Source organism: Acanthopagrus latus, chromosome 2 (assembly GCF_904848185.1).
Source record: "Acanthopagrus latus isolate v.2019 chromosome 2, fAcaLat1.1, whole genome shotgun sequence".
NCBI lineage: Eukaryota > Metazoa > Chordata > Actinopteri > Spariformes > Sparidae > Acanthopagrus > Acanthopagrus latus.
The window spans coordinates 9,043,647-9,058,727 of NC_051040.1; the positions used below are offsets into that span (position 1 = coordinate 9,043,647).

The 15,081-nt window shown below is 41.1% G+C and overlaps 1 protein-coding gene across 12 annotated transcripts in view; it reads left to right on the forward strand.

Moving 5' to 3' along the window:
* The window catches only part of pitpnm3 (PITPNM family member 3), a 92,692-nt gene extending 79,364 nt beyond the window's left edge, over nucleotides 1–13,328 (forward strand). For all 12 annotated transcript variants that reach the window (XM_037083540.1, XM_037083579.1, XM_037083560.1 and 9 more), the window contains 8 exons: nucleotides 2,908–3,024; nucleotides 5,997–6,113; nucleotides 6,232–6,380; nucleotides 6,570–6,719; nucleotides 6,836–7,019; nucleotides 7,945–8,073; nucleotides 8,239–8,657; nucleotides 10,522–13,328. In XM_037083540.1, coding sequence (XP_036939435.1) covers nucleotides 2,908–3,024; nucleotides 5,997–6,113; nucleotides 6,232–6,380; nucleotides 6,570–6,719; nucleotides 6,836–7,019; nucleotides 7,945–8,073; nucleotides 8,239–8,583 — 1,191 coding nt within the window. In that variant the 3' untranslated portion in view covers nucleotides 8,584–8,657; nucleotides 10,522–13,328. The remainder of the gene's footprint in view (nucleotides 1–2,907; nucleotides 3,025–5,996; nucleotides 6,114–6,231; nucleotides 6,381–6,569; nucleotides 6,720–6,835; nucleotides 7,020–7,944; nucleotides 8,074–8,238; nucleotides 8,658–10,521) is intronic.
* Nucleotides 13,329–15,081: the final 1,753 nt, after the last annotated feature.

Genomic DNA, 15,081 nt, shown 5'->3' on the forward strand with positions numbered 1-15,081 from the left:
GGTCCTAAGATCTAGCTTTGGGGAACTCCACATGCCCTTATTATTTTTGAAACATAACTGCTTGTAGGTAAGACATTAACCAACTTAGACTTCAAGAAAGTCCAAACCAGTACCAATTCTCTTGTCACCCAAAAAGTTGATTCTGTTCTCTTTAAAGTAAGCTGTGCCGTTTTTTAGACATAGTCCGACACTCCTGGAACATTTCACTGTCCCAGACAACTGGAAGAAATTCCAGTCAAATATTATCTGTGTTTGTTGAGCTTAAAGACAATACACAGAGACAGCTGAGGCCATGAATCACCAACCCAAACCCAAGACAGTCCAAACAACTCTGGATTGAGACTCAACAATCAAATACTGTTGAAAGAGTGGTAATATAGTTGATTGTTGAGTCTCATTCTAACGCTGTCTTGGTCCAAGTGACTGTGACTAAACCAAGCACTCACTGGGTAATTTCCGTCCAGCTTCTTTTTTGCCTCTACTCTTTGTACGTTCTTGAAGAAAAAGTCCATTTCCCCTCCAGTAAGCAGTCAACAAGACAAAGAGAGACAAATTACGGTACACCCTACAGTGGAGGTTGTCAGAATCTCTGTGGGTTGCCTCTGCAGAAAGGATGAGAGCGGAGACAAATCCACTTTTTTACTCCAGATGAGTTTCAAAAATAAAGTCTCAGCTCTTTCCCAAAGTGGAGGAGAATCCGGTGTGCCAGCTGCGTTTATTCTCCCAGAGGCCCCAGTTCTGCCCACCTTCAAAATTAAATAGTGTGAACTTGCATTGCTCTTTAATGGCAGTTTGTTTATTCGGTATATTCTTCATAAAAAATAAAAAATAAAAAATCAATGAATGATTTAAATGTCTTCCCCAGAACTTAATAGTGCACCTTTAGATATGTAGGGCTCCAACAGATTTTCCCAGTAAGAATACATTATGGAAACCTCAGTGTCTGTTCAGGTTGTTTTTTTCTCTCCTCTCTTTTGCCATTTCTTTGAACCAAACGCTATTTCTTGTAGAACAGCTGTTGCCATTTAATGGTGTCTTCTCTCTGTACAAAAGAAAGATGCTGCCTCGCTGTTCAAGGGCTCCTGCTGCACAGACGACGCCCTGAATATCTTATAACCACAAGGCTGGCAGCCAGCCAGTGATGTCGTCAACACTCCTTTATGATGTGTAACTGGGGGACGAAGAGAAGTGAAGATTATAAGAAGAACAATTAACCATGAATATGATGAAAGGTCATTTCAAGACATCTTATATTATGTTGGGAATACGAGCCAGTGTAGAGACATGACACGTGGATCTGCAGCTCAGAATCCACTGCATGATGTAAAGCCTCAGTCTTACCTTGTTTTAGTATCGATGAGTGATGGTCAAGATTCTGGAGATTGTGAGGTTTTCTTCAAAATTAAGGGAAGGTCGCTGTCACCAATCAGCCCTTTATCTTGCGCGAGGATGTTTATGATTCATCCCACACCTCACAGTTGAGCCTCAGACAAGTGGGAGTGCTTTTATCAAGCGTGTTTGATTTTATGACTGAAGTCTTAACAAATCTGTGCAGGAATCCTCAGTTTCTGCTGATTTATAAAAAAGGGCATGACTATAATGTGCAGGAGTCAGAAAAATAAATGTGTTCTGCCAGCTCCTTTTACAGTTAGTTAGGATTTTAAAGGTAGCTAAAGTGACTCTTTGATCATTTCCATACCACTATCATCAACTTTCTGAAGTCACAATTACCCGACTGCATGGTCTTATCTTGCAAACTCTGCATATATTTTAAGCACAATGTGGGAATTAAACCGTTAGCCCTGGCTGCCTGAGCTGCCCATGAATATGTCTTTGACAATAATTGTACTCAGGTGCGTCTGTGATGAAGACAAGGATCCTCACCTAATCCCCTAGATGGCAACAATTAGCAGGACAAAAAATTAATGAAGAATCAAGACAGGTGTCATCACGTCATGTCCTATTAGAAGCCGCTGGAAACACAGTCTTTGAACTTGATCATTAGAAAGCAGAGCGCCAGGAGAGAAGAAAGAGAATGATTTTTTTTTTTCTTTTCACACTGCTGCCACTGTCTTCTTTGTCAGGAAACGTGAGTGGAATAAGAAAATCATGCAGGAAAAAAAAAGGATTGCTACCGATGCCATTAGGAAGCTAATAAAGCTGAAGATCATTATTTTGGCTCAGCGGTCTTTCAGCTCCACTTGACGCCGCGTCATATGAAAGAGTTATCATGGAATTTGAGGGGTGCACATAAAATTTTGTCAAAGCTGGCTTATTTCTCACAGTGCAGGTCCAGCATGTGAGAGAATGTTCTTCTCCGTCTGGGCCGTTAGGAATGATATGCACGACCTCTTTCAAGTAGTGACTGGTAATTTTCTTTGGGTACTCCACATCACCCCTCAGCCTTTAATCTGTGCCAGTGCTGCTCTTGGCGCAAATGCTTTTCATTAAAAATTGTGATTTATGATCGCTAAACATAACAGCAGATTTACCTTTGAGGCTTTAGTCGATTCCTTATTATTATTGTCTATTCTTTTCACTATGTTGTTCTGGAGAGACATTTACAATACTAATGAGGTAATAATAAATAAATATCTTTTTCATAAGTGAATAAACAAGCTGATCTCAGAGGAAAATAAGGTCACCTGAACACTGTTTGAAGCCAGGTCAAGACAGGTGGCAGGGTCCGCCACATATAACAGTATGAAATTGTTGTCCATAAAGATCAGTTTGTTTATTCTGTTTATTCGGCCGTGAAAACAAAAATAAATCAGTCAAAAAAGATCTTTTTTTGTTTTTCTGATTAAAATTTCTCCCTCAAAACTATAGAATGCACATCTAATGTAAGAATGGATTTCATTTTATGTGCAAATTCCTGCTCTAATTCATGCATGTGTTAACTGACAGCTCATGCGGTGCGACTGTGTGAAGACCCAGGAAGCACACAACCTGGACTCGGCTCCGTTCTCTCCCTCCAGCCCGCGAGAGAAATGGCTCAGAAGGAGGACACACGTCAAACTAAGGGTAATAAATTATTCGGTGCTTTCCTTTGTACAAATATACTTTTTGCCCCAGTTTGCTCCTGTGGGCGAAATCGCTGACACAACTGTGATTTTATGGCTCCTCAATTAACATTTAGAAGCTCATATTCAAACTTTATGTGAACAAATTCATGAATAGTTTAACACATGCACTCCGGCTCAGACGCAATATATTACACAAGCTGGAATATCGTCTCCAGAAATACAACCGCCCACACGGCAGAGATTGTTCTTCTGTCACAATGGCCTTGCATTCATTCAGGCTAAAAATAAATTTATCACTAACTGCTGAGGTTGTAGTGCTTAAGCGCTGTGACCTGAATTTCTTAAAATACTCCCACACTTTCACCTTGAAGCACTGAAGCAGGCAGACACACAATTACTTGATGCTTCTGAGCTCTGCTGTGTGGAGCAATCAAGGTCACATTGCTGTTTCCACCTAAGTCTCCTTTTTATCTGCCATTTTCTAAAGACAAGAGTTTAGCGACTGCTTGCTTTTATTGAAGCTATAAATAGAGCCGTGCAACGAGAGCACCATGGAAACATATCTATATTTCAGTGTAATCCTGTTCGTGCCCTCACCTCTGCAAAGTGATGTGTTTTTGATGTAAGCGCTTAAAGAAAAGTAGCTCTGAAAAAGTTGGGGAGATTTAGTCGAGATTGAATCCGGGCACAGCCGGCTCATCTGCTGCAGAATGATACCATTCACAGAGAGCTGGCTTCTATTTCTGATCTCCCTCTGTGTGGTGAGGGGTCTTTGTCACAGCTGGAACAGAACCACTAGTGTGGCTGTTGTTTCTTGTACATGCTGCTCTTTTCGCAGGCAGGGGGTCTGACTCTCCAACTCATCTCCTCCACGCGCCGCCTGTGAGTGGCTGGCGATACCACGCGTGTTGCTTTCCTGTCTCACATTTGACCGCGCAGAGTGCCCAGTGAACTGTGTCGGGGAAATATAACTACACATCGAACACTGTGGAGCCTCCTCAAGTCACACGGTAGCTGTGATGATTTATGTGCCGGAGTGTGCCGGTGTGCATATATGTTTTTCGCTCACTGTGCTCGCTCGCCACATCACCGGATGAGTAAATAAGACTCACACCGGCAAAACAATCAATTGTTGACAAAATAAAACAGCTGGAGATGTTGAACTTCCTTGTTAGGTGTCACAGCTTTTAAATCAGTTTTCATTAGCTGGCAAAATACGACCACAACATGGATCCCATTAGCACTTCCCCGTTCTTTGTTATGTGCAGATGGCCCATTATTTTTTGGTGAGCGCTGTCGATGAACAGCACTTTATCTTCAAGTAAACAAAATGCCATACCAGCCTCTGACTCTTCATGAAATAATTGCAATAAAACCAAGATGGGTTGACAAATTACATTTACTGCTACTGCTTTTGTTTACTCACAAAGTCCTGTATTTTATATATGTTTAAAAAGTTAACATTTTATCAGCACTTCACAAGTATGAATCCTGTACAGGCTTGTGGAGGAAGTGTTATTATCGTTTTATCATATGATCTACAGGGAAAAAAGCATTTCAAGATGCCAAGCAGGGTGTTGAAAAAGAGCAAAATTCACCAGCTTAAATTGAAGGTTACAGAAATGGCAGAGAACCTGGAAGGAGAATTAAACTTTTCTGTCGTGGAGGTCGACAAAACAGAGTATAAGAATTATGCTATTAAACTGCAGCCATCTCAGTAAGTAGAGATTTAGGGATTAGTGTTTCTCTGCTGGCTCACTAGGAGGTACTCATTGAATGGCGCAATAAGGAGAAAATAACAAGGCGAGGAAGCTTAAAAGAACTTAACTCTCTTTTCTGGAAGGTCCCGCATTGCGCACTTCAGAGGCGTTTGGCTGGAAACATCAAAGCAGGGAAAACTTCACCCTCGCTGTGCAGTGCTGAATGTCTTGGAAGGGATGAAGACACCAGCAGTGATGTCAGTGCATCATCGCTGTGGTTTTGGCATGCATAGCACTAAATATAAAATAGCTTGGAAGTATTTTAACTCCTGTTGCTTCCACAGCCCCCTTTTCTCTTACACTTAGTTTTATGTTTAATTTTGAAGGGATCTTCAATCCTTTTTTTTTTTACTGAACACCGCAGTGTGGAGAAGCAGAAACAAGATGCCAATACAGCATATACATATTATACCCCTTTAAGATGATGTGATGAACTTGTTAGCGAACAGTTGCCTATATTAAAAAATTGCGATTCCCCAAAACATTGCAATGCTGTTTAAAACCTAAATTAAACAGACTGTGGTAATGTGCCAGTCCTTATTAATTTTGATGTATGCTCAGTTGACTACAGTTCAGTGTGTTGACAAGCAAGATGGATAATACTTACTCATCTTTTAGCGCTGCTGTGCTCTCCACCAACTACTGAAGGAAATATCTGGCTCTATAGCTGCCAAAAGCGCCATTATGTTCACAAGCTATTTGTTAATTTTGCCGCTCTCTGCAATGGCATTTTTCAATTAAATATTTGCCCTCTGCATCTGTAAATAATGCACATGACAGTAGAGTGAAAGTGAACCAAAACAGTAAGCTGCGTTCCGTAGAACCAAAACGATAAGATGAAAGACGCTAAAACGACGCGTGGGGCTGGAGGAACGCCCCCTGCAGCTCCTCTGGGATTTCTGCTTACAGACAGACTGTATAAAGATTCAGTTTGATGCATTGAGGCTAATTCAGGATTTTGGAGTTCAGGGTCCAGTGTGAAGAATTTAGTGGCATCTAGCAATGAGGTTGCAAACTGAAACCTATGGTGGCCATTAAAAATGACAAAATATTTGCCAATATTTGGTTTGTCTATGTTGCGCTACCATAGAAACATGGCGGTGCAACATGGTGGACTCTGTGGATCAAAGCCCTCTTTAGATATAAAAGGCTCATTCATTTAGTTCAACTGACTGAACTATGTTTTATGCTTCTTCTTGTTATCTGGTAGAACGTCACCGCCAACCACAGGGTTAATGATGTCATTGCCACCGAGGATGGACCTCAAACTCTGGTGGGCCGCTTCATGTACGGCCCCTTGGACATGGTCACTCTGACTGGAGAAAAGGTGAAGAGCAGCAACATGACTGATTACCGCAGATATACGTGTGTGTGTGTGTGTGTGTGTGTGTGTCTTCAAGTCTTCACATGAATCTCTGCCTGCTGACCCACTCCGCTCCTCTCAGGTGGACATCCTGCTGATGACACAACCTCAGTCTGGCCGCTGGGTGCACTTTGACACAGAGGTGACCAACAGCAGTGGCAGGGTCGCATATACCATACCCAAGAGCAAGAAGCTCGGCCTCGGAGTCTATCCGATTAAAATGGTGGTCAAGTAAGCATCCTTGTAGCATGTGCTCGTAGTTGTCATGAGAAAAAAGGAGAGAATTATCAAATTAAGTCCTTTATCCATACCCTGTAATGGTGTGTTAGCATCGAGCTAGAGGTAGCAATATTGAAGGGAGTTACAGCCATGTATAGCAAATGCTTTTTCTTACGCAACCTCTCTCTTTTTCTTTCCAAGGGGGGATCAAACAAGTGCAGAGGCCTACCTGACTGTGTTGCCACGGGGCATGGAGTGTGTGGTCTTCAGCATTGATGGATCATTTGCTGCTAGTGTGTCAATCATGGGCAGTGACCCCAAGGTCCGCCCCGGGGCTGTCGATGTCGTCAGGTCAGTGGTAACCGCCTCTGAACGTATGTGCGTTAATGTTCATGTTCTCGCCACGCTAATACCACCGCAGGCTGTCAAAATGAGTAACTCGTTTGATGTTATGTCTTCGTACGCAGGCACTGGCAGGACCTGGGTTATCTGATTATCTACATCACAGGCCGCCCTGACATGCAGAAGCAGCGCGTGGTATCCTGGCTGTCACAGCATAACTTTCCCCATGGCATGATCTTCTTCTCTGAAGGCCTCGTTCACGATCCTTTGCGGCAAAAGACCATCTTCCTCAGGAACCTCATACAGGAGGTACACCACTAAAGACAAACCACTAATCTGGGCAGTTTGTTCTATGATACCCACATCTATGGTGTATTTTGGGGGCATTCATAGTGTATCGTCATGCATCCATAAAGCTTTATGACTGCACTTGTAAACACACAGTGATGCACTACTGTGTATCTACAGTCTTAAAACACAATACATGTCACTTAAAATAATCTAAAGAGATCTATCTATAATAGCAACTAATTATTTTTGTGATGTGTTATAAAATGTCTATAGCACCGTTTAATCATAGTTATAAGTGCTAAAGAATAGTCATAGGCTATAGGTGCATTCTAATGCAATATAAGTGGGTTTGAATTGCATTATAGACTCATAGAAAGTGTTACCCTTCACCGAACAAATGAAATCACATTAAGGTGATCTGAAGGTCACTGGTTCGATTCCGCTGGTCTGCGTGTTGACGTGTCCTTGCGCAATTTACTGAACCCTGAAGAACTGCTCCTGATGTTCTTATCAGCAACTTACTACTGAATTACTTGGACAAAAGCGTCTGCTAAATGCCCTAAATGTAAATGTGTGTAGGTGAGTAGAGGTACAGTACTAATTACATATTTCAAGCCCGATTAGTCAACCTCTCGTTTGTAACTAGTCAAGAGCCTTAATCAGACACTTGAACTAATAATTCATTATAAGTAACATCTGTAATTTAGATTGGTGCATCAGAAAACATGATGTGTGCTTATGAGCGTATCATGAATGCATTATAATACACTATGAATGCTCCCTCACACACTGTGGCTGTAGAAACCAGTCTTTCTTATTACACAGTTTGCCTGTCACCCTGCTGTGAGCTCTATTCCTTACAGGCTCACAGATTTGTTGCCTTGGGTTGGGCTGCATCGAAATGCCACGCACATCTCCAACAGATTATTTCCTCTCTCACCAGTGTCACATTAAGATCAACTCTGCTTACGGCTCCATGAAGGACATCTCTGTTTACAACATGCTCGGCCTCAGCCCTGCACAAATTTATATTGTTGGCAGACCTTCGAAGAAGTACCAAAATCAGTGCCAGGTAGTTTTCTTTTACATTTTCGTTAATCTCTTTCTCTAGCAGCAGTTAATGATGTTTCTGTCTGCCTCTCTTCACGCTTTGGCTTTCCTCCTGGTTCTTTCCATTTCCTCTAATCTTCTTATGACTCTCTGTCTTTCTAACCTCTTCTCTGTGTTGTAAATGAAGTTCCTGAGCGATGGCTATGCAGCGCACCTCTCCACCCTTCAGTTTGGGCACAGAGCCAGACCTAAGAAATCCCCTTCGGTCCGTATGGTCTTAAGGAAAGGCTCGTTTGGTCTCTCGGCGAAGCCTGACTTCCTGTGTAAGCGCACCCACCTGCGTAGGACCATGTCGGTGCAACAACCTGATCCGCCATGCACGCCCAACCCCAAGCCTGAGAGGGCCCAGAGCCAGCCGGAGTCAGATAAGGACCACGGGGGAGGAGGAGCAGGTGGAGGAGGTGGAGGAGGTGGTGGTGGACAAGTCACATGGGGACGGGCCTCCATGCATCGCGGAGACACCACTCCCTGATGGCAAGAAAGCGATGGAAGGATTTCAGGAGGATAAAAGTGGAGAACAAAGGCGTCTTAGTGTGGAGGGCCAAGGTGAGAGCTGATTGTTTAATTTAAGGAGCTTTATTTGACAGAGTATGGCAGTTATTCCTATCATTCTCACAGTGACATCGGTAGAAGAATTTCTGATGGGAGAGGAGACAAGCAATCAGATGATCGAGCACAAGCTTCAGGCTTATAAAACAAATGTGAACAGAAATAATAAAAGGGTTATAAAAAAAAAATGTAACAGTTTACATTGTGCAATGAGGGATTATTACCCACATTTCAGATGCACCTGCTTTTACTTTTAGTTTTTAGATAATCGCGTGAAACTTTTTACTCTTGGCTTGTTTACAGCCTGTCTGATTACTTGTTTCTCGCCCATCTGGACTCGCACAGTATGGTGTGTCTCATTCTGTCTGAATCAGCGTGCTGTACTAAATGATGCAGGTTTCTCTCTGGACAGACTGGTACAGGGCTGTACTTGTCATACTCTGTTTAAAACTCTGAAATCAAGCAATAAGGATTGCAGTTTAGTTTTGTAAAACACAGGTGAGTGGTTTTGAAGAAGGTATGCATTTAATAAAGAGCAATAAACGGTATTTAAGTCTAGTCACCTTTAAGCAAATCTAGAGTCTACAGGCGCTCTGTGGAACTTCTGTGGCAGGTCCCATTTTTCTCATCACTTCACAATCCGCTCACATATTACCGAACACAAAGTGATTAATACTTGTAAATTGTTAAAAATTGTTACGTTCAGCACATTTAAAGGAGCACTCTTGTTGGGAATCAGAGACAGATTCGATTATGCTGACTTCTAATCCCCCGTATGGGTCAAGCTGCACAAATGCTGGATCCTACAATTTTGCTAATGCAACTCGACAGTGTCTTTAATTACATGCCCTCCATATAAAGCTCTCCCCAGAGTCACCGAATACATTATACAAGTCTATTCACAAGGAGGGAGAACTGAATTTCAAAAAGTCGATGGAGTGTACTTTTAGTTGATTTGCAGAGCTTGGCATGCATCAGTCCCACGTGTTTTGTGAAAACCCTATCAACATAGTCTCCTGTTCCCACAGCGTTGGAAATAGGGATGAACAGCAAACATCAAAACAAAGGTCCTGCACGGGTCAAAGCAAACATCTTCACCTCCTGTTTTAGCCGTGCAGAGGTCTTCTCAGACAGCCTGTGATCAGAAGTTCATCCTAGCAACAAAGCGGTGAAGTTGGTCATAATTGGGCTCTTTGAGTTGCTGCGACACCTTTGAAGATGTGTCTCATTGTTTCCCGCCGAATAAAAATCACTGTCACATTTTTGAGGTGACATGAATTGATTCTGTTTGAATAATGCAGCCTTTCACCTTTTAGAGCCCGAGGCTCTGCAGCACTTTGATGCAAACACAGATTGATTTTGCTCGCTACTCTTGAGTCCCAGCAAAGTCAATAAACTTCCACTTTGATTAGAGTATGTGCTGTGACATACCTGATACATTAAGGTCTTTACACTCACAGAGGCATTTACATTTCTTATACATAAAGTAAAGTATAAGAGCACATAATTAGAATTAATTAGAACGAATTCATGAACGAAACAAAGAAAGATGTAACAAATGGAGTGATTGTTTCTGGGGTGCTTAATATTCCTGTGGCAAGAGATGCTATTATTAGCAGCAGCTCCCTGGGAGGACTGAATGTAAATTTGCCCATGATTATGATTATTCAAGTACTGATAAGCAACAAATACAGTTTTTTTTTTCATGCTGGAAACCCATTTGATTTCTAGTTTTACTGGATATTATCTTTGCAATTATGTAGATTGGAACTGTGTCATCGTGAGAGCCTGTGGGGAAAACAACACCAATCAGTTTTGTCAACTTTTTCCTCTTCACTAATTTTCCTCTCTTGTTCGACAGTGTCACCTCTACCTACTGTACATTGGATCCTCTGCTGGCATCCCTCGCAGCTCAGCTTTACCTCCCGCTTGGCCTTCTACACTTTGCCACCTGTTCGGCCATTTCTCCTTGACCTGCTCGATGGATAGTGTAGTCGTCGTGCCTGAAATGTTGAACCATTGCCGGGGATGGCAATGATTTTTGTGAATGTCTGTTTCAAGCTCGAACTGTGTCTAATCGTAAAATCAAAAGAATGTATAAGACAGTTGATAAACACACATATTCGTGCCCACACACACGCTTTAGAGGATGGAAAATGTTACAAACCTGTTGAGACTTGAGCAGCAGATCACTGACGGGGGGTCACGTTGGCCGACTCCTGCGCTACACCTCCGCCCATGTAAATACTCATCACACATCATCCTCGTGTCGGCTTCTGGACACAGAAACGCTGTGACATTTAGGTTCAATCTTTACACGAGCTGTGCGATGTGGAGCCCAAATCATCCGACCTCAACTAAGGCCGCCCTCCGCCCTCCCTTTCACTCCCACTGTTAGATGTTATGGCCGCCCTTCTTTCCTTTCCTTCAAACCAGTGAGGCAAACAACGCCTTCTGACAGCCGCCTCAGACCCAGGTTCCACAGCCGCCGAAGCGCTGTAGCTTGCACGGCTCGACCCCTGAGGTTGCATTTTTGCACTATGGAAGCAGACCGCAGCGGTACTCCCTTCACAAACAAGGAGTTGTATTTGTATTTAATTGTATTTGTAGCTTCGTTTCTCCAGCATATTGTGCACTGTCGCTGCCTGTCAGTTGCTGTAACTACTCGAGGATGAAACATGTAGTTTGTAGGAAAGTGTTGGTTTGACCAAAAAAAAATGTTTACAGATTGATGGACTTTGATCAGAACTTGTTTATCTATAATTAAAATGACAGTGTGTAATTGTCATTATTAGCAACATTAGTGTAGTTGCTTGGTAGTTTGCAGTAGCTTGCAGGATATTATACATTAGACCCCATGCCAGTTGAATTTACACTTTACTACAGCTGCACTGGAACCAATAGATTTGTGATTAAAATCTGATGCTGTCTTGTGCACTCGAGGTTGAATTGAGTCTTAACTGTGGCCATGTTTAAAACTCTGTGCAAGTCAAACATATTTTTCTATGAGGAAATATTGTAAAAAGAAATATTTTCAATGTATGTTTTTGGACCTTTTGTTGTTTGACTTGTTGAATGGTTGATTTTTTGCCTTAAATTGTTTTTCATGTTGAGTAGAGATACAAAACTATTAGATTTGTTTTTACCAAAGTATTGAGTTTTATTGTTGAATCATTACAAAGTGCATTTTATCTAGTTGGTATTTTGCTTTTTCGGATTCTGTATTTGTGTGTGCATGTGTGAGTGAGTGTCTGTAGTGGGTGTATTTGTTGTAGAGAATCGTATTTACTGTGAACGTGAAGACAGCTATGACGTGTGTGGAGGGATCAGAGCGCGCAGGGAGGCCAGTGTTAACATACCCGCGTGTTCTCACTGCAGCTCACTACTGCCGGCTTTTCAGAACCGAGCGTGTATTTTTTTCCAGAAGATTACTTAGTTGAGGTTTATGAAAGAAAAAAGGGGCTCCTGAGATCTTTGAGTATCTTGGTTTAGCTGAAAACCTGTATAGCGGAGCGGAACGTGAAAACCCAGGAGGGAGCTGTCTTCGACTCGTTTTCTTTCACTGCCTAGGTGGTCCAGTAATTAGCTATTTGATTACAACTAAGTATGTACGACTCCCCGTAGTGCCGCCCCTGTAATTGCAGTGCACCAATTAGCATTCCTCGGTAACTGTACAATATTGTAGAAACAATACTCAAATACTTAACTCGATTGTTGATACTGAAACAAAAAAAACGTGATCATTCCCATCAATGTATACACAATTGTCAAATGGACTCGTAAGTCTGGATAACACAGAGTGATATTTTGATACGACGGTACAACTGAAGGAGGAAGAGTGAAATATTTATGCTGGGCAGCAACATTATTAGTAAATGGCAAATAATGACCTAATGGTTAAATGGTAATTGTAATGTGCAATTATTCTATATTGTTCAGTAATGGCTCAATTTTCATGTTTTTAGTCTTCTAAATTAATAATAAAGTATATGTATTTATATATAGATAATTCACAGACACAATTTCATCCACCACATGTTGATTCTGATTTATAAATGTAAACACTTATTTTGGACCCGACTAACTTGATTCACAAGAATAATAATAATAAGGAGATCGATTACCGTATTATGCTACTTTCTACAAGCTCTGCAGATGTATTATTTTTTAAAATGAAATGCTTTGGCTTTGATTCTGAAGTTACCTCTTTCTTTTAGATCATACATTTGTATAATGTGTCATTTTATTCTTAAGGCTAATATTTCCAATGTTTACACAGGAAACATGTTTCATAATGTATCAGAAGACTTATGTATCCACTCTTCAGATACATCTAATTAACTTCTCCCTAAGTTCTAATTAATGTTGTCAAATGATTAGTGTTCATAGAATCATCACTTAACTATTAACCCAATTTGCCATTTATTAACAATTCTTTATGGTGTGACAGCTTCTTTTGAAAATGGTTGATTTGATTCATTCTTGTGGTCTTGAGTGTTTGACACTGGCCTTTTGACCAATGAGGAAAAAAAAAAAAAAACAGCTGGTTTAACCGCTAAAAATATTCTTGTTTTGTACAGATCTCCTGTGATGATGAACATGTTGTTGTGTTTATTGGACTTGGTCCATATTTCATCGTTGCATAAATAAAGATATTTCACAGTTGGAGAATTTGGTTTTGCTCCGGATGAGTCTTGTTATTCTTTCCACATGCTCCTCATCTCCAGAGATAAGAGCTGAATCACCTGCGATAATATGCTTTATACCTCAAGGTCAGGAGTTTTACTGTGGGGCATGAGACTTGGCTGAGATATCCTAGAATTTGCAAGGCTTCTAGGTTGTAAATTCACACCTAAAAAGCTCAATCCAGCTTCCAATTCCCTTATAAAACTTGACAACAACTGGTTTGGCTGAGCACTTACAGATTACTGACATTGGAGGGACTGATTTTCACTGTAGCAGCCACAGCTGTTGGCCTTATTCTGCCTCACAAACATCAGAGCAGCACTGCTGCCCCACTAATAAATGGCTACACGCCTGTGCTGATTGCTGAAAATAAACCCAGTCATCCACTCACTGTCCTGTGGTGCTTAACAGCAGATTGCAGAGTTCATCTGTACAGCTTAATGTTTGTGACAATGACATTTGTAGATTCCCGAAAAATACTGATGTTCAATTTATTTAATATTTACTCAAAAATGACTGAACAAATGTCAGTTTGGCTAGTTTTCACAGAGCTTAAATAAAAAAAAAAACATTTTTTGAACTCATTCTGAACAAGTAATGATGCCGTTGTCGTGTCAAAATCTTCGTTATGTTCCATCACTGGTGATACCAATTGGAAATGCTATGAGGGAAGAATCTGAAAGTTGTCTGTTTTCGCCTTAAGGGATCACCAAAGTTAATAGAAATCATCCTGAGGGAAACTTTATTCTCTGAGATAAATTTCAGAATTTAATTTTCATCCTGCAGTGCTCAAGAGAGCACATGAAAAACACAATAATGTCAACCTGCTTGTGGTGCTAGAGAACGGGATCATCACACTCGTTAGGGTATATCTTCTGAGCACTGTCTTAATTTAAGTTGCAGCTCTGTTATTTCCTGTTTTATTCTTCTGTCATGTCTCATGTTCTACATCCTTTGTCTGTTTTCCCCCGTTTCACTCCTCACCTGTGTTGTATCAATTAATCACCCCTTGTGTATTTTAAGTCCTCGTCTTCCCCTCTCTTTGTTAGTTTGTCTGTTCTGTCTTGCCCTTGTGTTCCTGTGTCCCCCATTCCCGTCTCCCTGTCCTGTGTTCCTGGCTGTTACTTTGTGCTCATCCTGGACTTGTACTTTGCTGTTGGATTTCACTTTGTTTTTGCTTTTATGTTTGGTCTTTGTATTTTGTGTGTTATGGATTTGGATTCCCAGCTTTTGTTATTAAAGGATGCATTTTGTGTAGCTACTTGTCTGCATGTGTGTCAACGTTTGGGTCCCATGTGTTGAACCAAGACAAGAACCATGAATTTCTGTACAAAATTTAATAGAAATCCATCCAACTCTTGTTTAGATATTTCTGGGCCAACTGGTGCCGGGCCACCCACAGACCAACGCAGCACCTTGCATGGTTAAAAACAATTATATTTAAATATTTACTGCTCCATAATAACTAAGCAAACTCTGTATTATATAAAGATCTGGTTATATGATGGTCAGGACAACCTTCAGATGTACGGAGAGAGTGTTCTGAATGGTGTATTTGAGGTGAGTCATATATATATAAATACACATAAGAGGCTTGTTGAGTATTCAGCTATTGATCCTGAATCTGTTTAATAATGTTTCCATAAATATGTCCTTTAACAGTTCAGAGCAGATCCTAAAAATATGAGCAATTTCATCAAACTGATGAGTTCCCTCATCACTGTGAAGATGACGA